The sequence below is a fragment of the Magallana gigas genome, chromosome 2 (genome assembly GCF_963853765.1).
Source record: "Magallana gigas chromosome 2, xbMagGiga1.1, whole genome shotgun sequence".
NCBI lineage: Eukaryota > Metazoa > Mollusca > Bivalvia > Ostreida > Ostreidae > Magallana > Magallana gigas.
The window spans coordinates 31676297-31702544 of NC_088854.1; the positions used below are offsets into that span (position 1 = coordinate 31676297).

General features: G+C 35.1%; 2 protein-coding genes across 17 annotated transcripts in view; one reads left to right on the forward strand and one right to left on the reverse strand.

The window, feature by feature from the left end:
- LOC105317898 (uro-adherence factor A) overlaps positions 1-12207 on the forward strand; it is a 37980-nt gene extending 25773 nt beyond the window's left edge. For both annotated transcript variants that reach the window (XM_066076156.1, XM_066076157.1), the window contains 8 exons: positions 763-860; positions 1225-2034; positions 2869-2937; positions 4916-5043; positions 7011-7158; positions 7687-7854; positions 9012-9086; positions 9662-12207. In XM_066076156.1, coding sequence (XP_065932228.1) covers positions 763-860; positions 1225-2034; positions 2869-2937; positions 4916-5043; positions 7011-7158; positions 7687-7854; positions 9012-9086; positions 9662-9763 — 1598 coding nt within the window. In that variant the 3' untranslated portion in view covers positions 9764-12207. The remainder of the gene's footprint in view (positions 1-762; positions 861-1224; positions 2035-2868; positions 2938-4915; positions 5044-7010; positions 7159-7686; positions 7855-9011; positions 9087-9661) is intronic.
- A 511-nt stretch (positions 12208-12718) lies between these two features.
- The window catches only part of LOC105317899 (roundabout homolog 2), a 79879-nt gene continuing 66349 nt past the window's right edge, over positions 12719-26248 (reverse strand). For 9 of the 15 annotated variants that reach the window (XM_066076159.1, XM_066076160.1, XM_066076165.1 and 6 more), the window contains 17 exons: positions 25947-26039; positions 25663-25850; positions 25341-25512; positions 25102-25226; positions 24755-24906; positions 23542-23761; positions 23052-23217; positions 20154-20312; positions 19673-19771; positions 19212-19535; positions 17570-18404; positions 17213-17391; positions 15928-16122; positions 15434-15562; positions 15226-15300; positions 14918-15085; positions 12719-14719 (listed from right to left, as the gene is read on the reverse strand). In XM_066076159.1, the coding sequence (XP_065932231.1) occupies positions 14700-14719; positions 14918-15085; positions 15226-15300; positions 15434-15562; positions 15928-16122; positions 17213-17391; positions 17570-18404; positions 19212-19535; positions 19673-19771; positions 20154-20312; positions 23052-23217; positions 23542-23761; positions 24755-24906; positions 25102-25226; positions 25341-25512; positions 25663-25850; positions 25947-26039 (3299 nt within the window). In that variant the 3' untranslated portion in view covers positions 12719-14699. The remainder of the gene's footprint in view (positions 14720-14917; positions 15086-15225; positions 15301-15433; positions 15563-15927; positions 16123-17212; positions 17392-17569; positions 18405-19211; positions 19536-19672; positions 19772-20153; positions 20313-23051; positions 23218-23541; positions 23762-24754; positions 24907-25101; positions 25227-25340; positions 25513-25662; positions 25851-25946; positions 26040-26248) is intronic. The other 6 variants (XM_066076166.1, XM_066076167.1, XM_066076172.1 and 3 more) reach the window with 6 other exon arrangements.

Sequence of the window (26248 nt, forward strand, 5' to 3'; positions counted from 1 at the left end):
TCTAAATTGAGCCTGATTTGCTTGGAAGTGTAATTTTGGAAGAAATCAGGATAAATTTAGCCCCCCCAAATCATAAATTTACTGTGTAACTGTGGGGGAGGGATGCTGATGGCCAACAGTTACTGGTACACAGTGCAGCTTTAAGGGCCTAAGGGGGCCAGATTTTTCTCATCGACGGAGAGATGAAAGAAAGCTAGAACGTCCAGACTGCTTTTTTCAGCACTTTTATGTAATGGTGATAAAAATGAGTTTTTAAGGTTGAAGGTTTTGTAAAAGTACAACTGTTTTTTTATTTGTGTAAAATAAATATTGTCTGTCTGAGGGAGGTTTCTATAAGTCTTGGGTTAATTAGAATTGATAACCTTTTTAGTATTGTTAATGTTAAAATAAGGAAACAAATAAAAAATTACAAACGTATATCCTTACCTAGCTAATATTTTCAGAATACATACACTTGTAAATGAACATTGTCCAGTATATAGCCCTATAGGGACACTTAACAGGTGACCCTTAACCCCCCTTACAAAGGTAAATATGTGAACTCCAGTTCACAGCTCAGGTGAAATCCAAGATCAGCACATGTGTACCTGAGTAATAAGGAAAAATTCATTTTCCATTTAGCAGCAATAAATCTGAAAGATTGAACCTACTTTTATGATAGAGGTGTGTTTACGGTAGATTGTCATTCTTAATATCTGCAAAGGGTCTGTGTAGTGTTGACTTCTAGGGTGAGATTTAATAAGTTGGACTATGTTGTAACAGGTGGCATGGGTCGAATGGAGAGTATCCAATCGGACAGCAGCGGCTTTGCTGAGGGGGACACAATCACCGACCACCAGGCGAGGGATGCTGAAGACAGGGTGGGTAGAGATTTAGCTTACCTGAGCAAGTCTATTCTTATACCCATTTAACAAACCCCTCATATATGTAATACACTGTATCAATCTCTGAGTAACATTGTAGATATTCATCTTTTAAAATTGGACAAATTGTACAAGGGGAACACTTGCCACTTTGCTGTCAGTTTTGAAATTATTTCACATCTTTAACATTTATGATACATATAGGTTATAGCCCCACCCAAAGTGTCTTGCTAGTATTTCATGTTAACATAAAATGATTTAAAAAAAAAAATCTTTTCATCTGTTCAGATACTAAGCTTGTAGAATGTGTCGAACTGACATCATAGATAGTCTGTATAATATTGTATGACGACTTTTGTAGGTGTCCAGTCTGGGGAGTAGTGCAGAGAGTGACCAGACCTCCAGGAGTAATGTCACAGTCATAGACAGCCACAATCAACAATCTAGTCAAAGGAAAACTCCCATCTCAAAGGATAAGACCAAAACCAAAGTGGAAAAAGTGGACATAGCTGTGGAAACGGAACCCATCCATCAATCAGTGGATTCTGGCATTGAGCCAATGGCTCCATCAATTACTTATCATCTGCATCAGAGAGAGGACACAGCGTCGTCTGCTGAGGAAGGAGGCAATGAAAAATCTGTTGTGTTGACGATTGAGCTACCGAAGGACTGGTTGAACAATCAAGGGAATTCCACTTCAAGTGTTGTGTCGCATTTATATAAAAACATTGGAATCTCTAGTCAAGCAGTGTCGTCTGCTTCCCACACCGATGTTCGAACTGCAGGCTCCTCACATTCTCAGATTCAGCCAGAGAAAATTCAGGCTGATCCCACCAGAGGGAAACCCATCCGATCCCACCTGAATCCCAAGTGGGCATCTACTCCCAGCATAGTGTCCCCCCATAAACAAACTAGCAGACATAGCGATTCCACAGGGCATAGGTATTCCAAGAGAAAACTTTATAACCGGGGCCCACTGAGGGAGAATGGTCATAATGGAAGCTTTAGTGAGCACTCGGTGGACAAAACAGACAGTGAAATGAGTAGTTCCTTCGATCATGAGAGTGAGTGTTCATTCGTTTCAAATACAGACAGTTATTCCAGTCTAAAAGATGAACATGTTGAATACGTCAAGCTGCTGAGGCTTGTGAACAAACCAATGTCTTTCAAGGTGAGAATTGTGAAATTGAATTTTATTATCCTGAATGCAACTGGTCAGCTACTTTTGTGTGTAAATTACCGTTAGTATGTTACAACACATTGGAAAAAAAACAATTCCTGTCTTGAGGGGATGCTTCACAAGTTGATTCTTTTGTATCAAATTAATGAAATGTATCACATTCTAAAAAAAATAGAAAATTTAATATTGTTTGTGAGTGATAATACTTTGATAACCTTGCATACCTTAGACAAGTACTGGTGTTACAAATCTAATCTATCATGTTCCATTGATAACCTATGACTTATAGATATATTATACTTGGAAGTAAGAACATGCTGAAATGTGAGTTAACATGCACAATCTGACATTTCCTAATCGTTGCAAACCACCACCGATGTGTATGATCCCCTCCGATCTAATGTCACGGGTGGGTGAGGGCTATGTGGACTCTGGGCAGTGGCTTGAGATGATGTCCTTTTCTTTGACCCATACAAAAATAAAAAAAATGTATATATAAAAGTAAATACCCTGGTATCTTAAGAGTCTTTAGATTTTAAAAGAATTAAGGGAACGGGGGTGGAAGATAGAATGAGGAAAGAATATCAATTCAATTAGGTGCACACAAGGAAAATTCACTTTCTTTTGATGAGTTTCAGCTGTGACTTTATCTCTTGAGCCTAACCAAAAACACACGTGATTTCTTTGTATTAAACAAGATTTATACAAGTATACAAGATATACTGGCATTGTATTCAAATTTTCAGATTGATTCTACACTCAGTTATGTGAAATATTATTAAAACCTTTAATGTGTGCCTGACCTGTGTTCATCCTCTCTTCCAGGTCACAGGATATACTCCTAGCAAATACAGACCGAACCTTAAATCCTTACCTCATATGGACAGGCAACAGGTAGGAACGGGTAACAATAAACATCATCCATTGTCCTCAGGTGCACATCGATATAGTCTGTAGCACTGGTTATACATAGAATCATTTTGTTTGGTTGTTATGAATAATTTTTATCGCTTATTTACATGTTCGTACAATAGATGTTAGAATTCATGGACACATTGTATTCCAAAATCTCCTATTCTGAGACTCCTCTGACTCTAATGCACATTTTTAATTAAATGGGCAGAGTGCACACCATGTTGAAAAATTGAGTGCAGTTTCAGAAAAGAATAATACAGATTCTGATTCCCAGATAGTATCCCCATATAGAATCTGCTGACTCTGCAGTCAGCAATGAAACTGTGTTGTTTTAATTACGGTAAAATATGCTATAAGTGCATTGTAAGAAAATTGGAGCACAAAAAAAAAATAATTGAATATACAATGTAATAGCAATTCAAGAGTTAAAATGGTTGTTACTTTCTCATGGTGTGAGGGCAAAGTATAATGTGTTTTTAAAACATGTATTTGAATTTTGGTATTTCAGTATTTAGAAGAAGAATAATTGAATATACAATGTAATAGCAATTCAAGAGTTAAAATGGTTGTTATACCCCCCGCAAACGAAGTTTGGGGGGGTATATAGGAATCACCTTGTCCGTCCGTCCGTCTGTCCGTCCGTCCGTCCGTCCGTCCGTCCGTCTGTCTGTTCAATTCGTGTCCGGTCCATATCTTTCTTATGGAGAAACATTGGAAGTTTTTACTTCACACAAATATTGCTTATGACCTAAGGGTGTGTCATGACCTTGACCCGAGGTCATTTGGGCATGGTCAAGGTCACTGGCAGAAAAAGTTCAAAATTCGTGTCCGGTCCATATCTTTTTAATGGAGAAACATTGGAAGCTCTTACTTCACACAAATATTGCTTATGACATAAGGGTGTGTCATGACCTTGACCCAAGATCATTCGGGCAAGGTCAAGGTCACTGGCAGAAAAAGTTCAAAATTCGTGTCCGGTTCATATCTTTTTAATGGAGAAACATTGGAAGTTCTTACTTCACACAAATATTGCTTATGACCTAAGGGTGCGTCATGACCTTGACCAAAGGTCATTCGGGCATGGTCAAGGTCAGTGGCAGAAAAAGTTCAAAATTCGTGTCCGGTCCATATCTTTTTAATGGAGAAACATTGGAAGTTCTTACTTCACACAAAGATTGCTTATCACGTTAGGGTGTGTCATGACCTTGACCCAAGGTCATTTGGGCAAAGTCAAGGTCACTGGCAGAAAAAAAATCAAAATTTGTGTCCGGTCCATATCTTTCTTATGGAGAAACATTGGAAGTTCTTACTTCACACAAAGATTGCTTATGACCTAAGAGTGTGTCATGACCTTGACCCAAGGTCATTTGGGCAAGGCCAAGGTCACTGGCAGTAAAAGTACAAAATTCATGTCCTGTCCATACCTTTTTAATGGACACATATTGGAAGTTCTTAATTCACATCAAGATTGCTTATAGTCTGAAGGTGTGTCATGACCTTGACCCAAGGTCAATTGAGGAAGATCAAGGTCATTGTTTTTAAAAAAAATCGGGCTCAGTATACTTATAATTCAAAATGTTTATATTAAATGGCTGCTTGACATGTGGAATTTTGTTTGATTCGAGTCATGTTTGTTAACATAAGGATGCAAATGTCCTCATGCATTAACAGTTAACTTGGAACTAAAATGGAATTTAAAGAATAGAAATTGGTTTGTGTACTCATATTAGCATTAACAGTTTTATTAAAGAATAGAGCAGTTGTTATGTATAGAAAATGGACAGTGAAATAGATTCATCCAATGTTTTCTATAATAGAAAAAATACATGAGTTATGATTTTCTTAGCGGGGGGTATCAATTGTGAGCTTGCTCACAGTACCTCTAGTTACTTTCTCATGGTGTGAGGGCAAAGTATAATGTGTTTTTAAAACATGTATTTGAATTTTGGTATTTCAGTATTTAGAAGAAGAATCCAAGTTGCTGCAGTATGCTCTACAAAAGTACAAACGAGAACTTCAAGCCATGGAGACGACCTTCCAGGTCAACAGTGAGCTGGCTGACAAAGAGTTAACAGAGGAGGAGAGGTCAGTAGTAGCCATGGTAACCATATACAAAAGACGGGGAATTCTGGGGTTATATTGTGTGGTTGATTATTGTTGAAAAAGTTGATTTTAATCAACGACTTATGGAAAAATCTTTGCAGTTATAACAGCAAGAAAATAAAGGATTTTAATACATGTGTTTCTTAAGGTTTAAATATAATTGTGTCTTGCAAGCAGGCTTGGGATAATGCTAAATGTAATGGTAATGCATTGCAATGCATTACATGTTTTCAAAGTAATGCTAGTAATGTGTAATGCCACAAAATTAGCATTACATGTAATGGTAATGTAATTCATTACTTTCCAAAATTTAGTGTAATGCTGGCATTACATGGCATTACTTTGCATTACTATGCTTATTTATGCATGTTCACTTAAAAAAATGTGATGAATAGCTGAAATTGAATATAAATTAGTTTATCATAAAGAAGAAAGAAATAATTCTTGAAATAAAAATGTTTTAGATGTATTATTAAAAAAGATTTATAAAAATTCATTTTTGAATTGTTCATATTACTAGATATAACAACACAGTTTCATAACACGTTTATGAGTGTTGTTATTTAGAGTTTTAAATCATTTGAACAATTTACTCCAATTAGTTTGCACTTCAATAAAGATGTGTCAACAACACACTGTGCCCCCAGGATAACCTAAGTATCAAAACAATCCATTGTTATAAGAACTGCTAAACACCCCAATCCCCTTCCCTACGCCATGTCCCAATAGAATAGAGGACAGACATGCACCTTTAAGGGCAAAATGAATGCACTGTCCATCCATGATAAAAATCAAAATCACTTCCAATATTATAACCCATTTGAAAATAATTTTACTTACTTACTCTCTCTCTCTCTCTCTCTCTCTCTCTCTCTCTCTCTCTCTCTCTGTTGTATATAAGTACATTAGTTTGGACTGATAGAAAATACAAGATTAATGTATTTTTTCTATTTTTGCAACTAATAATATTTTAAGATAAAGATTGTCAAACAATCTTTCAGTCCCAGCTTCCACTGCTCCTGTAGAACGTTTATTTAGTATAGCTGGGAAGATTTTCAAACTAATAGGATGCAGTTAAAAGATGAAACCTTTGAAACTTTGATCATAAAGTGCAACAGCAATCTTTTGTCTTAAAGTGTCCTCAGCATAAAGAAATCCGATTAAAATATATTAAGAAATATAACTGTGAAAAACCCTCTGTTTATAAATTAATACAATTAAGTGTCCAAAATTATAAAGATTTGTGTAATCTGGGGAAGTATCTCTATTTAGTGCTTTAATAACGGCAACAGTATTCCATAAATTGTTTTCTATTATGCATGAATTCTGAGTCTCTATATCATATCTGACATATAGTATCATGCCAAATGTCTATAAATATCTTTTTACTTAATATGTAATATGTTGTTCATAATGCCACAAGATGATATATATTGAGCAAATAAAGAATGACTCTTGTATATATAGTCATTGAATTTGAACCTGATACTGAACATGAACCTGTAGATATATGTTAAAGAGTGTTTTATATTTGAAACATTTGCAAACACTCTTTATTAGCTTTACTTTTTAAAAAGAAAGTAATGGTAATGGTAACGCATTACTTTACTCATGTAATGGTAATGTAATGCATTACTTCAAGAAAATCAAGTAATGGTAAGTAATTTAATGCCCAAATTCATGAAGTAATGGTAATGTAATGCATTACTTTACAATGTAATTCGCCCCAAGCCTGCTTGCAAGCTTTTGATAACAGATAAATCAGCTATGAAAAAATTTATGTTTGTAAGACAATTACTGAACAACCTGTGGAATATTCTTCCCAAACATCTTTTGCTTGACATTTCTGTATGAAGAAACTTCTATCGTAATTGGGAGTTTCATTTGATAAAGCAAATTGGGTTACCAGTAATATCCTTCAATTATGCATGTATAAATCTATCGCACAGGGAGGAATTGGAGGAGTTTCAGTCCCTTTGGAAGGAGGTCCGGCGTGAGATAAACGAGATGGAACAGCTGATTGCCAATCGTCTCGGGGGACTGGTGATGGGCAACGACAACTTTAACCCTCTACTGGCCCTGGAAATCATCCACAAGGTACACAATGTCTCTAGCCCCATTATTTAATGACCAGTTTCTATGCTTGTAAAAGTAACAATTTTTTAAGGGAGACAATTATATCAGCTCTTTACCAACATCACTCTGAAATTATACTTGCCTGACTAATTGTGGCTTCCCTGAGATGTGTTTAGTGGTACATTTTACTGGTATACATGTATGTGTATAGGGGTTTATTTGGTGTGGTTTGACTATATGATTGGTGAACAGAAACACTGTAATAGCTATGGACAAGGAAGGTGATAAATACAATGTAATTTTAAGCTAATATAAAACAGCTGATCAAAACATATTATGATAATTTTGTACTGATCAGCAATTTTTTAAAATTGTTTTGTACTGTAATTTTGAAGTCCTCCTGAAATAACTCCTGCTGAAAAATTGAGCTTTGCATAATTTTTTCCAAAATCAAAAATAAAATTAAAAGTTTATCATGGGAAAACTGGATTAAAGTTGAAATAGAGAGATTGATTAACAAATCTGAGTTTTGTTTTTTTTCTTCCATAGATGACAGAGTTGATCAAGGAACAGTTCTTCCAACACCAGATGTCCCAGAACAAGGACGACGAGATCGCGGCCATGGAAACGACCTCTGGACACTGGCCCTCCGAGGGGTCAATATCCGGGCTCCAGTCGCTGTATGGGGACGATTCCATTCAGGAGAGCCTCTCAGATGTAAGTGTTTGTGGCCAGCTTTGTGCATTTGATTCAGTACATGCACATTTCTGTATTCATGGAAGGAGATGTTTTTATTTTTGAGTGATTGAAAAACAATCATTCAAAGAATAATTGAACTTTTTTTTCAGTTAGATATTAAACATTTGTAATTTTTATTCAGCTAAATGATATTTTTTAGGGGGAATTTTTTTTGATGTTCATGAAAGTTATTTTTGATACATTGTATTTAAATTCACCAGGAGTAGATTTTATAAGATCTTTTAGATACTTTTTAATCACTGATCCGCCAAATGTCTTCAACAATGAAAATTATAAAAAACATGGAAACTGTTGAAAAATTCTTTATTTTTTGTTTTTTCTGCATCTTCTCAGATTACAAAATATGATGGTAAATGATTTTGTTCTTTACAATTTATTCAGTAATGTATTTATATGCATTGTAAAAGTAATTTAATCTTTTATATACATGTATATACCCTGTACTTTTGATGGTGTTTAAAAGCATATTAAGAATTACATAGAGGAAAACTCAGTCCTCCCAATGTTTGTAGATAACATATTAATGGTGATCCCAATGAAATAACATGTTGGTGAACAGGTACCACTTCAACAGTATAATATTTCATCTACAATTCCTTCAAATAAGTGTGTATTAATTAACATAAACAGATATGTTTTTGTAATCATATTCATAAACCCAATTTAAAATCTATGCATTCCCTCTTTGAAAAAAATTAAACTGTAATCAGTTTATCATATTAATTAATGTATAAGACTCTACAACTAATATCATTACCATGATTTTGTGAGTTTTGTCTACTGCTCACTGTCATTTTGTAATTTACATACCATTACACTGTATATAGTGAAATACTATCAGGATATGTCTGTATATGTGCACTTTTAGACTACCGGTATATATTGATCTTAGCTGCGTCATATACTTCTGGACAATTACACAATGTTTTTGCCTTTGTGATCATCATTAAAGATCTAAATTTTAGTACATGTTTTATCAACAAAACATTTGACAGCTGGGACTTTCTGATTAACTGGATATAGTTTAATTTCTACACTGTGAGAATTATCTCTCTTATCAAAGGGAATTTCTGCCTTAGTTGTCAGATCTTTAAGTGAGTTGTTCTTATTTGCAGCTGAAGGAGTCAATTTTACAAGAAGTACGACAAGAATTACAGGAGAGCACCCAGTGGCTCCAAAAGGAGATGAGGGTAAGTTACAGGTTGTTATTACATTATTACAATGTATGGGAAAGTTACATATAATAGTTACATTATCATGATATACAGATATGTTACAGACTGTTTTTACAATATTACAGTGTGCAAGTAATTAAGTTACAGGCATTTGTTATGATATTACATTTTACAGGATAGTAACGACTTCTTGTTAGTTACATTATGGGCTTTTAATCACAATCTTGCAAGATAAATTGGAAGATTTTCCTACTGGTAAAATGCAACCAATGGTTATAATATTACATCATCGTGTACCTGTTTTTCATAGATTAATTAGTTCTAAACATATCTTTTATTTTGTATGGGTATCATATGTGCAATGTTTAAACCACCTTTCACAGAAAATGAATCTTTGATTTTTTTTGTCTGTGCTATTGTAACAGACAATCCAAATAGATGGCATATTACTCAAACTTGCCTATGATTGGAAATGGGTACTACAATGTAATTGGGTACCATCTCTACACATGTAACTTTGAAATGTATGAAATAAAATTCATGAAATGCATGTAATTACCCAGTAATCAAAAACTTATACTTTTTTTTAGAACAAAGAGAGAGAACTGAACAAACTGAGGATGGAGGTCATGTCACAGAGCATAAAGAAAGGAAGCACCCGACAGAAGCATTACTATGAGACGGATGTCTAACCAAACCGAAAGTAAAAGTAGATATCAAAGTGAAAGTGAAAGTTTCTGCCAAGGACTTGTTGAAACAAACATTATCTACAGACACCTTATGTGACAGGAAGTTAATAACAATTAACAAATTGATCTGATTTATGAATATGAAATGAATGTATTGATAGAGAAGCAAAAATATTTACAATTTTTGAAGAAGTACAGAGAAATTGATGAATTAATGATGAAAAGATGGACAAGTGGTGTGTGTGTACAAGAAAGTTGCTGTTTGGTTACAGTGTTCAAATGAAATATGTTGATTTTTAATTTTAATTTTTTTTTTTTACAAATAAAGGCATCAGGTACATGTATACTTAAATATTTTTAAAATACAATAATATCTTTATCTTTTTGAAAGTTAAAATGTGTTTTGCAATGATTGTTGAAATTATTTGATATGAAGCTTTCAGTTTGCTTTCTTTCCTCTTTCAGTACATATACTATTAAAATTGATTTTGAACTTGATATATGTGTTTCATTTGTATAAAATATGTGATTGCGCTGATTGATAAAATGTAATGTGCATGTTGATAAAATATTTTTTACTGAAATGAAATATAGGATTTTATTGATTTTTTTTAGTATTTACTTAATATTGGATGATATCTTTTGTAGCTACTGTAGAAAGTCTTTCCATTGTTGTGTGACTGTTGGCATTTTTACATTCCTGATGTGTTTTTTTTTTTTATCTATAATATATTTATTTTCATGACAAGTGTTAAATGTTCTCTATATTTTTATAACCAATGTTCAACCAGCAATATTGATAAGTCAATGTGCATTTCCATGTAAACAACTTTGTTCTTTGATGCTAATTTAAAATGCCATTTTATATACAGTGCATTTAAACCAATATTTTCTGTTCATATGTAAAATTTCTTTCTTTTTTTTAAATTGGTCCCATGCATGTTCAGAATTACACATACTGTAGTGGTTTATTGAACTGTAAACAAAGACACTCTAAAGATGCTGAAATGTGAAAGCCAAAATCTGAATATGTACAATTATTTGTTGATCTACATTGTAGGAAGTCAATTTTTTTTTTATTTTCTACACAAATTTGTCAGTTTTAAATTTGATGATCAATCGAATGATTTTATGTGCCTTACATCATCAAAATTTTAATAAATTCCTTTTCTGGCATATGTATATTATATCTAATAACAAAATGGCCATGCACATGGTTGTTTGGGTGGTAAAGGCGTTGTACATGTATTTAACTCTGGCAACAATTATTACCTTCAGGCCTTTTAATTATTTAATATATATATGCCTTGTTCATTAATTGTTCTCCTGATTTTCTTCCAGAACAGAGTGCCTCTTAAGATTTTACACTCATACAGACACTGTTCAAATAATATTGCTCAATGATATATATCTGTCTTTTTAATGGATTCAGTTGAATAGGTGATGACATTGCATTTTAAGGTCTTTTAAGAAGGCTCGATGGTCGCAGCCATTTTTTTTGACTGTTTTGATTTCTTTTAAAAGAAGAGCTCTGTAGGAAAAATTTTAAAAATAAAATAAATGTTTTTTCTTTACTTAATAATAGTTTATAGCTTAATTAACAAATCATATCTTTAGATTTTAGGTAGATGAACTGGTTAATTTCTTCACCATCCAGCCTCCTTGAAAACAAGTGGATTTTTTTTTCACATTCTACATGCATGTGTTCTATACAATTTGTTATATATATAGACCAATATAAAATTGTTTTAAACATGTTCTAGAACATGTTTTTGTTACTTGTTAATCAAGATGGTTTCTAATGATAATTTTCTTTTTTTTAAAATGAAAATATGACATTGTTGAGGTTTTTATACAGAAGATGTCGAGGCAGTAGTGATTTACAGTCAATTTTTGTACAGGTTCCATTGTTTTGGTGCTATATACATATGTAATTTCTTGTCAAATGACTGGTTCATGATTATTAGTCTTTCTTTGAAGTATGGATGCATGTTGTATCAAAGCGAGAATATTAATTATAGGTCTTCCCTTTTCTGTTCAGTCAATTTTGTCTTCTCTATGATTTTATTTAGAATGTGTAGTTTATAATCTGACATGTATATTTCACATTTTCCATTTTATAAACTACTGCAGTTTTATGCTTTTGTTCATTGTTTTGAAGTTAATACTTATATTTGCTTAATACTGTCTTATCTAAATGATTATTTGTACGATTTCTCAACTATAAATTTAATTTTATGTGCAGGCAACCATTTATATGATTATGGGCAAGTTATTTCTAAAACCTATATATATGTTCATTGTTTTGTTGTTATACAATTGTGATTACTCTGTTCATTCCAAGATTGTTTTCAGTAGTTTATTAGTAGAAAAACAACACCTTATGAAATACACCATTTCATTTGAACTGTTTGTTAATTACATCAATAAAATATTTATGTAATAAACTGATCTTTTTTTTTTTTATTTTAAAGTCCTAATCAGAAATAAAATTATGCAAATGCAGTTGAAATATTTCAATATTTTTGGTTCTGCATTGCTTTCAATTCTCCTTGAACCATAGCAAGATTTTTGAAAAAGTTTCAACTATATCAATATTTAAGCAGGGGCAGAGGTTAATATAACTTCAAACAGTTTTTTAAAAATATTGATGCAAGTGTAAAATTTAAACCATTAAAGAGAAAGAAATATTCACAAAGCTGTTGAACACTGAGAGAAATCCTCAAGTTTGACAAAATCTGATGACATCTAACATATAAATCACACTTGTGTGGTGAAACATGCTCAATTATCTACTGTGTCAATTATGCTGATTTTGGGTCAGAAACTTCAGAGTGCATATACATATATATATATATATATATATATATATATATATATATATATATATATATATATGCATTCTTTACCCTTTATTCAGTCAAAGGGAAATAACTCAAACAATTGAACGGAACACCATTTCAGTATTTCATGATTTATTGCATGAAAACATTCATGATTGAAGGTATTTACATACTGATAGGATTTCACAAAATATCACATGACACTGCTTTCCTGTGCTTAATGTGTGTACATCCCCAATGGTGCAGCAAATATATTTGTAAATATATTAAACAAAATTGATAATTCAACAATGTAATCATAAGGATGCAGTTTAAATAACACATACTGGATATTTCAGAAAATGACAAGTTTTTTAATAATACAACTTTTGATAAAATATTAATCTAATGTTAATTTAGCACACTGGAGTAGCCCCCAACCACCCCCACCCCCTCTCCCACCCCACCCTTCTTTCTTTCAATGTGTTAACTCAACAAGCGCTGTTATTGCACAGGCAAGGAAAGACAACTCTTACAAATTCTCTCTACAAAATAGCAATGACACAGACAACATATAAAACATTATGCTGATGCACACACATAGACTAGAATATCAAGATCAGGAAGGTATCTGGATTTCCTATCCAATCCCTGTATACTTTTACAGGATTTATAACTATTTACAGTCAAGACTTCTCTACAGTTACACCCGAAACAACTGACCAAGATATAACAAAATTTTATTGGAATCGGTTAACCAAAAACATTAATTAAATGAGGGTGTCTAAACTTCCTATATATGGAATATTCTGTGATTGATATACAGGTATAAGCATCTTAAGAAAATAAAGATAACTCGGTTAAAGAAATAAACAAAAGAGAATATCACAAGAACAGAAAATTATGCATATAAAGGATGTGGGTTTCTCTCTCTCTCTCTCTCTCTCTCTCTCTCTCTCTCAAATATGCACACTTTCTTACAAAGCCTACATACTAATCACAGCTTTTAATTATAATTCTCTCAATCCCATTTCATTCACTCATCATAACATATAATATAAATACATGCATGTACATATTCTGGACAGTCAGTCAAGAGTGAATCATACAGATTTTCACATCCATCAGCATTTATCTGACTGCTACATGAATTAAATAATTAAAAGAAAACCAAAAAACATGCAATGAAGTATCATTGGTTTTTAAGCAATAAAAATACAAAGCAATTTGTGTAAAATATCAATTCATGTACATAGCAGATATTTTTGGTTTATCATAGGTGGTTTTGTATGCAATACAGTATATATATCTTGTACTATATATTCTACATCAGTTTTGTTCATGTTTTAGCAATATGGAGGAAGATGCTTCTGGGTTTCAGTTATTTTCTAGCAGATGAGAGATGTTGATCAAAGACAAGCACATCGTCCTTTGGAGGCAGACGTACGACACCTTCAGAAATATACAGCACACTTGTCACATGACTTCAGTTACCAACAGCAACAGACATGTCAGATAAAAGTTTGAACACATTGGCAATAATGGTGGAAGAAAACACACATATATTATATACACATCTAAATATTGCCAGTTTATGATCATGGATTTCCTAGAGAACAGAACACCATCACAATGTTTTGGATATAGGTCTGCTTCAGCAGCAGTTCTGACAAAAAACATATTGCTTTTTCATACAAGCACCGAGTTGATTAAGATCTGTGCAGTCATCTTCAGTAAAAACATCCATTAATGTTCCATAGTCCAAATTATCCACAAAAACAGCACAGGATATTTGATTGTCATCCAATTTCTACACCAGACCACAAGTCATAAAAGCAATGTCTACTGGAATCTTTCCATAGTAGATAAAGTCAATCTACTAAGTCACTTCAGTATCACTATCTTTGCTCCTGTTGTCCATTACGCCAGCCAGAAAGAAGTCAAAAGGGTTGGCAAATAATGCACAATTAAGCTATGTTTCAGCAGATTATGGCACTAAAAGCACTCCTTTATGTAACAACAGCCAACACACGGGACTACAGAATGGATGAGCAGGCTTCTCTTTGGAATTATGGGTAGTACAATAGCACAGGCAGAGATTTAAGGGCTGGCTATTCTCAAACTTTCAGTGTTCCTGCTACAAGGAAAAAAAAACAGCTTGTGTCATCACAAAAATTCAGAAGTTTGATTGTTAATGACAATTTCAGCATGCAATGTTCGAGCCTAGAATAGTTAGTACATAATAATTTAAAGTATAGAGAAAATAGGAGTGATAGATTTAAAAGAGTGCAGTTCTTTAGTGTATAGCAATGAGGACAGTGTAAGAGAAACTTACGCAGTCCCTCTTTAGAAGTGGGCTCTACGTTTATTCCACTATCTTGCCCCTCGTCTTTAGAATCCTCTGATTTTAAGACAGAGGGCGGAGGTTGGAATTTGGGTCGGCATGCTTTTTGTGGGACAGCATTAGGGAAGTTGGGTTTGTTGTATGAGGGTACATGACTATCTATAAGTGAAGAGCATTTCTACATTAAAAGTGTGCTGATTTTGCTGTTTTTTAAGAACCCAAAGAGACCTTCAGAGAGAGTTTTGCTGAATATGTTAATTAATGTTCCTCAACCACTTTGAACTTCAAATCGTACTCACCGTGTTGAGAATATTTTGACTGGTTCTGTTGGATGGACGATCCCGTGGGAGAATCTTTCCTATTGGGCCACTTTCCTGAAAAGAATTAACAAATTAAAGCACAATTAATTAAATGCAGATCAATTAACTAACAAGGCTTCTTCTTTTATCTGTCATCAACTGTTCTTATAAATGTTGCAATCTGTTATCAACATGGTGCTATATGTACCTTGGTCCATAAGTTGCTTCTTTCGTTGTGACTTTGGATATGGTTTGCGCACAACCTCGCTGAAGTTGCTGTCGGTGCTGTAAGGACTGGTGGGGCGAGCACGGTGGTGTCGCCGCTGTTTCCTCACCACTGTAAGCAACACAGCGAAATCATTATAAAGCCCATCAACAGAGCAACAACAAGCTAACAACAAAAAATTGCATTATATGATAAAATAATCAAATGCTTGGGTAATGTACTCCTTTACTTGCTGCTGTTCAAATAACAAAATAAATGGGCAAATGTTTATACTGCTGCACAACACTATGCTCAGATATCACTGCACTAATTAACTTGGTGTGTATTCTAATAAAATATTAACCACTTTTCTACTGGAGTCTTAATCTACAGAACCTGCAGCTATTTTCTAAATACCTAATGAGTGTACACATGCTCATAATGAATCAACATCAGTGACACCGCAAGTTTTACGTTTCTTGATTATTTTTTCACACCTTGCTTGTCGGCATTGGGATCGGAGACAGTTGATCCGACCACCGTTAGCCCAGACATCTCTGCTGCCTTGGCAACAGTGCTGGCAAAGTCGGCTTCGTTAAGGAATGCTTCATCACTGTCGCTATGACAACTGGAATGCTCGCTACTGTCCTCCGTGTTGCACTGGTCAGTGTAACTAGGCCACGTCTCCACGCCTACAGGGGAAAAATGTGTCATGTTGTAACCCAACTTTCACTTTCAGTGTTAAAGCAACTTTCACTTCAGAAAAATCCAAAATCTCTTCACAATGCATCAAACACTGCAAAACTTTTTTTGTGTTTAGAAGGCTAGCATTTTATTTAGGCATTTGAAAAGAGTTGTATTAGGAAGCATTTAGGCCTGAAAGCTGACTTGGAAATATATTTTCATGAGAGAAAGTAAGATGCCTAGAAAGATGCAGAAATACTAGAGAATCATGTACAGCAGTGGTTTTGATTACTATTTTTGCTAGGAGATTGATATTCAGAGTGAGGCAGCAGTAAAGAGTACCCATCTACCCAGCCAATCAAACTTCTCTACATATGCATACATTGTCATAAAATTCTATCAAGTTTTAAACTATGCATCAAAGTACTAAATGCATCCGATAATTCACTTGAACATGCACAATTTTCTCAATATCAGTGAAAGCAAGCAACAATTTTCATGTCTAACATGCTTGCTAATCAGTTCAAAGCAGCGCAATAACATGTCTGGCTCTGTATGGGCAGAAATCAAAGCTTTCACAACGTCAGACTCTCAAAGCTGGCTACAGCTAAATCTACCATGTGTAAGACCGCTAGGAAATATGCCAAGCTAAGCATGCAGTATTCATGTGCTCATTGACTAGCAGGAACTCGAAAAATGTTCAATTCTTACTTCAATAGAAATTTTTACAGCAATAGAACTTTTAATATAATAAGATCAAAAATCTTTAAAGGAAAGTTTCATCAAACAAATTAATGTTTCCTGTAGTGTTCCTGCCATTTCAAAAGCTAAGCATATATTCTAGCAAACATGATAATTTCTGCTCTAGCAATTAGAGAACTCTTTTTCACATACACACTTTTCTGCTTGCATCAGTCACCCTTGCCAATTTCAGCATTACAAACTAGCTTGCTTATACTATTAATGTTTTGAAAGTGAAATATGTATTTGAGAATACAATTCCGTTTATGGGGTTTCAAATCTGTTTTTATATCATGCTGTAGCAGCTGATGATGCAAGCAGAAAATAATCATCACTCCACAGAAATCTGCCCAATACCTGACATGTTACCGCCGTCATCATGCTCTTCATTTTCTCCCTCCTTTTTCGGAGAGTTCTCATCCTCTGTCTCCAACTCAGTGGACTCACCAGCGTAATCTGGACCATTGTCGGAGACAGGTGAGTCTGCGTTTCTATGGTAACCATCCACTCCTATGTTCATTGGGTGAACATCCATCCTACAGAGAAAAAAATATTTTTTCTCATTCATTTCAAGCTTCCTTAAAAAAGTTCTTCAAATATTTTTTGTACTTTTATGAACAATATTTCACATACTGAGTTATAATTCTCTATATTGGATATGTGAATACATATGTATTAAAGAAACTTTTGTAATGATCTTGCGAGTCCACTTACTTGTTATTATGATAGACGGGGGAGCAGGGCTCATTCATGCCGGACTGACAGGTGTGATCCCCACACGGTCCCCCATCCCCGCCATGCACATTACAGTGTCCAGGGAAATTGGGGGGCATGTTGTAGGCCCCAGGGGGTCCTTGCTCCGATTCATGTAAGAATTGATAGTCATTTTCACAATGGGGAGGAACGATCTTATAATTCTGGAGTTGGGGCATGGGACCGCCCTGTTCCTGATCACTGTGACACGTTCGACACTTAAACTCTGTGGGCGTTCCCCGGGTAGGGTTCATGCATGCGATTGTCCTCTGACCCCAGGTGTCATGTCCTCGAGGACAGTTATTCCACTCTGGTCCTCGCGGAGACTGAGTCCTTTGAACCACATTATACTGATTAGGTGGGTAGTGCACATTTTCAAAGTACTTTGGGGAACAACACCTTACACAGCCAGTATCAGAGTATGCTGGCATGTTCCACCCCGACACTGGGGTGGCATTGTGGGGGACAGGACAGGAACAGGAGGAAATCTTTGACATGGGGGACATGGGGCTCCGGGCCCCCATCTCGCGGTTCAGGCAGTTGATCTCGGCATACTGCTGAGATGTGGAGGAATTTCCAGATGAATGTTGAGACATGTTCATTTCGCTGGGCGGGGGAGGGTGTTCGGGTGGGGGAGGAAGGAACTCGGCCCAATTGACCATGGCCTGTTTAGGCTGGGTAATTTGTTTCAGGGGCTTCTTTCCTTTCTTCAACAAAAAACCGTTTTCATCTGTGGTATGGCTTCCACTATCACTGGTCGGACTTTGCATGGCATCAGCATGATCCACTGGCACTCCTAAAAAAACAAAAGTACAAAAAACTTTAACAGAACAGCATCACATAGAAAACACTTAAATTTTTCCCTCCAAAAATAAAAGATTTTCTCTATCCCAATAAGATCTGTCTAGATAATGGATGATTCTGATTGACACTGATATTTACAAGATTCAAACATCAAGTTTCATGTATCAGACCAATCAGGACAGCTGTTACATAATGGGTACGATTCTTTTCATCAAAGGAAACAGTCTTGGATATGTTGATAACATTTAACACCAGCTCTGACAGTGAGAAACACATTTTTGTGAAACAAAACACTGGGACCTGTAATTAATGGGACCAGACAGCACAAATCTATTTAGCTGCTCAACCTAATTACCAAAGCAAATCATCACTTCTGCTACACTTGGTGCATAGAAAGCCAATTTTTTGGCAGAATTGCATCACAGTGAAAACTCATTGTCAGTGATGCCTCGGATATGAATTGGCCCCCCACATTTTTTTTGAGACAATAACACATTGATAAAAGCCAAAATCTTCATGAATGCCTGAGGTATTGTCAAAATTCTCTCTTCAAGATGTAGAAACAAATAGCTTTAAAAAAAAACTTCCAATCTTTCTTTTCTTTTTTTCCCTTCAGAACCACTGCCAAAAGTTCTAAAAACTAGCAAGATTACAAAACAACAAAACATACTGATGAAATGTGCAGACAAACATTAAAACAAGCATGCAACTTTGTAACAATTAAGCCCACAGATAAAGACGGAGCTATTGTCAGAGTAAGTGTGTAGGGAATTAAATTTTCTTGGCTATTAATTCTCACCAGTGTTTGAGTGGCTTGTGTTGGAGTCGCCGCTACACTCGTGCTTACAGCACCCCGAGTCCCCCGACCCGCTCTGCTGACTGTGCTGGGTGATGGGACGAAACATGTGGTCCTGGAGGGAGTGTCCCCCACCGCCCACCGCGTTACCGCTGGTGTTGATCAGAGTGGTGGTAGCGTAGGGAGCCACTGGGTCCTTCTTCTGGTAGAACGTCTTCATCTGGGGGACATTATACACACTGGGGCCCTGACCATGTTGTTGTTGTTGCATCTCCATGTCCTTGGTCTCCAAAAGCTGGGCAAACTCGGGTGCCATCTGGGTCATACCTGGGTCAAATTGAAAATCACAAACATGAGAGGTGAAAATCAGAGAAAATTTCTCTCTCTTGCTCTCTCTCTCTTTCGCAAAGAGAAACTTTGTGGCAGAATTTCAGGAATATAAACAAATTTGACTTTTTGTTTACCTCCTGCGCGATTCTGCACATCTTTTTGGCTGTATCCATATTTAGCATAATAATTAAAGCTGTTTCGATTGCTGTCATCAGATTTTGAATAGTTGGGTACTAGAAATAAAACAAATTTCTTTTTATACAACATGCAAAGTTCCAAAATTAATGGGGAAGAATGGAGAGGAAATGAAAACTTCATTTTTTTATATCTTAGTTAAGAGCTATGATCATATGTATTCCAATAAACATATTAAAATAGTATCCAAATTCATTGAAGATTTGACAGAAAACAAAAACACACAATAAACTATGTATATATTGCTCCAATGGCAGGTGAAAAACTTAATACATGTGCACTTTAAAAACAATACTCTGCTTCTGGATACATTTACATTTGATAGTAATATGTTATGTGAAAAGATGTTAGGTATATTAAAGTCATCAAATGGAAAAATCTAGGTAAAAACTGTAATTCTTTCCTTTTGTGGAGACTTACCACTATACATTTCCTGCATCTTCTGCTTTTTCATGGCTTTCCTTTTCTTACAGAGCCACACCACAAAGATACAGAGCGCGAACCACAGGGTGACACCGATAATGCTGATCAGAAGTCCTATAAACCAGGGCTGCTTCATCAAGTTCTCTTTCTCTGGCCCTGTAAATAGAAAATGCCCTGTAAGTTTATGTTAGAAGAAATATCCCATTGTCATAAAAATCTGCCTTTCCTGGATTTTGTTTTTCTTGGGAAAGTTCATGTCAATGAAATTATGAAATTTATGTATTAGAAAAATGAGCTTGAAATTAAGACGAAAGGGGAAAGAAGCCTTTATCCCCCCCCCCCCCCCCCCAACTCCAAATTATTTTTTTAAAGAACAGTTTTTGGAAGCTTTTGGACTATGGAGTGTATCCCTTTTTGCATATTCTCAGGAATCAGAGGAAACAGAGCTACAAGATTGGACATGTTTGACAAGTGTAGCTGACAGCACTGTGTGCTCTATTACTCACCAGCCAAATGAAATGTTAGTCATGAGCTTACATCTTGATACAATTAAGCTTGGTGAGGGAGAGAGAAAAATAAACAGATTAATTAGTAAATACAAAGACAGACCATTATCAGTCCCCCAAATCAACTATTGTTTCATTGCAGGGCCGAAAAGAAACGAGGCCTGCCTTTACTTTGATTAATGTCACACTTTCTTTCTAATTAGAGAGATCAAATCTCCAAAAAAGGAGAATTACCATAGCATATTTATCTTTCTGTAATCAAAATACTGGGATATTAGGAGAGATTCTGCTAATCAGCCAACAGATCCCCCCAAGACCCAGTGTTTGTCACAAGCACATGATGGGCTGGCTATGAGCAACTGAAGATACAATCGTTTCTGCTGAATTCAATGGCCCCCATGTGTCCCATGCAACTGCTCTTGCCTCTCGCAGATGACTTGCCCCTAACAAAGGACTAGTTGAAAGCTCACCAAAGCAAATAAAATCTCCCACATTTGGACCAGTGATTGGAGTTGTTTGTGGTTATGAAACAAGGAGACGGCTCTTGGGCAGACGACCTTATTCTTTGCTTTAATGCAACGATAAATTGCTTATCAATGAATGTTCCATTCATTGGATGGGGGAAAAAAACAATAAAATAAATTCATTTAAGTTGTTTGTGACAGATCGTATTGAAAATGTTTTAGCTCTTTAGTTCAAGAAGGTGAAAATGCTATCATCATATCTTTTGTCTTTCCACCATTTAACTAATAGCAAGCTAGGCCAATGAAAAAATACGCAATATATAAATTTTCATTAAAAAGCGAGATAGAGTAGCACATGTAATCAATCCATTGTAGAGAAAAACTCATTAATTTGAGCAAAGCATCAGGGGAAATAAAATGCTTCATTTCATCTTCAACGATGGCAAAAAAACTTCAAAAGCCATTTCATGTGACAATATTTCAGTTAAATGTTCTAGCCGTTACAATTTAAGCTTTGATTGGATTTTGTTTTTTATTCAAGGACTCAAGAAATGTAACTGATGTGTTCGGACCATTTTTTTCCCTGCACATTGTTGAAAACCTCGCAACCATGTGGGAATTTACTTAACGATGCAATTTAGTGACAAAAATGCATTTTATTTCTACACATAACACTGATGAAAGGGTCTGAAAATAAATATTTCTCTTAAAAAAAAAGTTACAGCTTAATCACAAATGAAATTACGGCCATGAAAAGCTAATTTCCGCAATTAAAAAATTGGGTTTAATACGGTCTAACTGCTTGAACTTGCAGGATTATGAGCTACTAAAACGCAATTTCACCAGTCCCCATGAGTCACTTGAGCCAAAAGCCCGAGTGTCTTTATTCTCGTAAAACATGGGGAAGTCCACAAGTGACACATAACCCCTTGTCCAATTATTGCAGAATACCCTCCAAAAGCGTGTTAAAATTTTCTGTCATTTGGAAAATTTAGAATTTTTTTTCCGCCTCACCCCTCGGCTTAGCTCGTAAAAAATACTCTTTATATCCTACGATTCTTGAAAAGAAAGTGCTCTGCATTGGTGTCATGCTGAGAAGGTTCATGGATCATATGACGGTCTCCCTTAGGCCCCATGGATTAAGACTCAATTTGCAATAGTTATCTAATTCTAGCCATCAATCACATCCTCAAGCCATTTGGTGTTCATATTTCAAAAGAACAATGGTAATGCACTTGTCAGTCTCAATTGATGCCTCTGATGCCTTCCAATTCCTTTTTTGTCTTTCCTTCCTTTTTTTTTTTGGCCGATCAGAGGAAATATGCAGCATGACATTAATAAAAGCAATGCATTTAATTTTCTTTTGCAATTGGAAATATTCTCGAAGTGAGGCGCATTTTAATGAGTGATTGCATCACATCAGTAGTAGAAATTGTCATTTGAGACATTAGTTGAAGTGTTTTATGCTATCCATTACATTAAAAGAAGACGTCCCAAGTCTACTGCAGGCAACATTTGGCATAAAATAACTCTTTTGTGCGTTACTGGCCACATGCAAACTTGAGAAAAAATTGCCATCTCAGGTTTTTTTTCACGCAATTAATACTTTAAAAATTCTAATGACTTTTGACCCTTAGCAACATACAAAAGTTTAATTTGACTTCATAAAATTTTGATGAAAAAAAAAAAATGCAAATTGAGTTCTAAAGTATCATACACTGCCTCAAAGAATATGCACTTTTGATAATATTGAATTCAAACATGCAAATATTTGAATTACACCACGAAATTCAATTCAATGGCCAAATTTAATATGTGTTAAAAGACCAGGACAAAAGCAGTTGCTTGAACATACTCCCTCCACCCCCCAACTTCCATTACCCTGAATGATAAAAATGGTGTCAACTTTATGGAGAGACATTTACCGATGACATATTCCTTGCTCCAGAATCCCAGCCCAGAATTGGTTCTGGCAGCTATCTTCACAGTGTACGTCTGATCCTCTTTCAGATTCTCCAACATGTAGCTGGTGCGATTGGCAGGTAGACTTCTGCTGCAGTTGTGCTTGTTGTCATTACTCAAGCAGAATATCTAGACAGATATAAATAGAAAACTTCGGATGAAAAGAATTTCCAAATCTTGTTTTTATAATTTTTTTATGAAGCATTTTTTGGTTTTTTTTCGTCTTTCCTATGAATGTCATTTCCTATGAATGTCATGTTGATTTTGTAAAACTCTTCCGTACGGATCCTAAAAATATACATAACTAACTGTATTCTTAGAATCTTATCTGCTCTTAAAACATGCTAGCAAAATTCTTTTCCACAAAAGTTCATTCCTTTCAATCATAGAATTTGAACTAACATATCTTTACATGTGTAGATAGAGTGCATACTTTACATGCAATGCATTTACCTCATAAGACTTGATTCCACTGCGTGCGGCGTCATCAGGTGGTAGCCACTGCACGGAGATGCTGGTGTCTGTGGTTTTGTGGATGACCACATGGGAGGGGGCACTGAGATGCTGGGAGGGGAATTTGACTTGTCTGGTTAATTCTGTGGGCTGGACTTTCATGGGCTGACTACACTGTGTTGGTATATCTTGGCTATATGCCTTGATACATATGCTGTACCTACAAACAAACAGAAAACGAAACATCATTAGGTGATTCTCTATACTGTTAAAAAATAAGATCATTTAAGGCAAAACATTACTCCTCTGAGTGAGCTGACTCAAACCTTTTCAACTCAGATTTTTAATCACAGATATTTCTACACATGGGCATTAAAGGTAAAGCCTTTCTTCCAAGAGAGATAAATCTTGATTTGTACACCCCCCCCCCCTCCCAAATATGAAAATAATAAATTTTCTGTAAAATTTCATTGATTTCTCTACACTTCAAATCAGACTTTCCTACAGTGATGTTTTTTTAAAAAAAACTGATTAATTACCGAAAAAAGTTGAAAATTTCAAATTAAGTCTGAAGAGAGTATCATCTTGTACTTTAAATAAATCATGTTCAGTATAAAAAAAACACCTGAACTTTATTATTTTACAATGATTGATAAACAAATTCTACAACTTATATTAAAACTCTCGTTGGCACGGATTTTAGCGCGAGGGGTCATTGGTGTGGGAAGAAGCCGGAGTACAGTATTATGTATCTACTTTGTAAAATATGCCATCAACAACAGGTAAATAATGCCCCATAGAGTAAAATGGCCTTCCAATCATCATAAAAACCTTTTACTGGAATCACCTAGCAGTAATTTGAGAGCTTTAATTGATAAACTGTAATGTATATATAAAGTCAATAACTGCCCACTTACTTTATCCACAGTATATTCTACTTCTCTGTCTCCCCAGAAATTTTATCACTTAGCTATAGAAACCACTTATTCCTGCGTAATTTTTATTGTGATGACTATCGTTAACAGTTACCATATGTAATCCCCCCACCCAATTTATTTGTTTGTAATATTCATGAGATATAAACAGTTTATTACAACAACACTGCTTGTAATTAAGTCATTTTTTTTTTATAACTTTAACCTATATATTGATCCGAGGTTGTGTTGTAAGATTTCATTTCATTGGATGAATAAATAAATGCATTGATCCCTACCATTGGTCACTCTTGAGATTCTGTATGGTGAAGGATAGGGCAGTGCGACTGACGGTCACTGAGTGCATGCGTCCTGTCTGACCCGTTTTGAGGTCCCAGATCTCTCTGTACTCGATCACAAATTTGTCGATAATTTCCATCATTTTGTGAACCTAGAATTCATTCAAAAATTAAGCTTTCATTTCTTTCAATAAAAGACCTAATTATCATTGTCAAATATCTTCTTCATTTTTTTTTTCAAATACTGGTACTTTAAAATATAAGGGTTACTTTTCTTCATCTATAAATTAAGTAAGTTAAATTCATGTATTCACAATAATCCACATTTTCCACACTGATGATCTTACCTTCCACCTGACCTCCACCGCGGCAGGCTGTGGTTCCACTGCGGTAAGTTCCACCACGATTCCCTGCAGACTCTGCTGAATCTGTTCCCTCGTCAGCTTGGTTTGATGAGAACTATCTGTGTTAACTGAAAAATAAACATACATTATATAAAATTTCTTTAAAAATTACCTACCAACAATGAATATTTTGTAGCAAATTGTTAAATTCTATTTACATGCTTTCCTCCTCGGATACTTACATCTGGTGTTTATGGGATCGGATAGTTCACTGGGTACCCCGATCCCGTGGGAATTTCTGGCTCGCACCTGGAACACATAGGTGGTGTCTGGTTTCAGGTTGGTCACCGTGTAAGTTGTAGGCTGACCGGGGGTGTTGGTGGGAGGAACAGAGTCCGAGGCAACGATCCAGCCCTGAAAACAGTCACAGTGGTCAAAGATTCAATAAAGGCTAGTTTCTATAGAATTCATTCATAAAGCAACCTAAAAAGAGCAGTTGTTAAAGATCTAGATTCATAAAATTTTCATCATACTTCAAGAAACCTGCTTTTATTTTTATATTACCTCTGATGTTGCATGACTGAAATATTCTACGATGTAAGCAAAAACGGGCGAGTCTCCATGGTTGTTGTTTGGTTGCCATGACAACTTGATGGAATGGGTCAGGACCTCTACTACAGTGGGCTTAGAAGGAGGACCAGGAAACGTCTTTACATCCTGTGTCCGGTGGAAAGTCACATTTTTGTTGGACTCTGAAAATTTTTATTTTTGAAATTGTTACTACATCCATGATTTATTGAATTCTTAAAAATGACAAATTAAAGGTAAGTTTCGTTGTTTGGTCTTACTTATGAAAACCAGTAATGTTGCTGACTGTGATGTTTCTCCAGTTTCACTTGATGCCTTACAAGTGTAGTTCCCGGAGTCTGATTCATGAAGATCTGTAAATAAACGATGGCCAACAATATAATACAACACCACTCATAACTTGCATAAAAAGCTTCTTTTTTTCATCTTTCATGAATGGAATTAAAAACTTTTTCATAATATGCAAAATATGATAAAGCTTACTGAACATAATGAAACATCATGGTTTTTAATTCATAATTTTATAATTCAATAATACTTATCAATTTTTCCTTTTTTGACA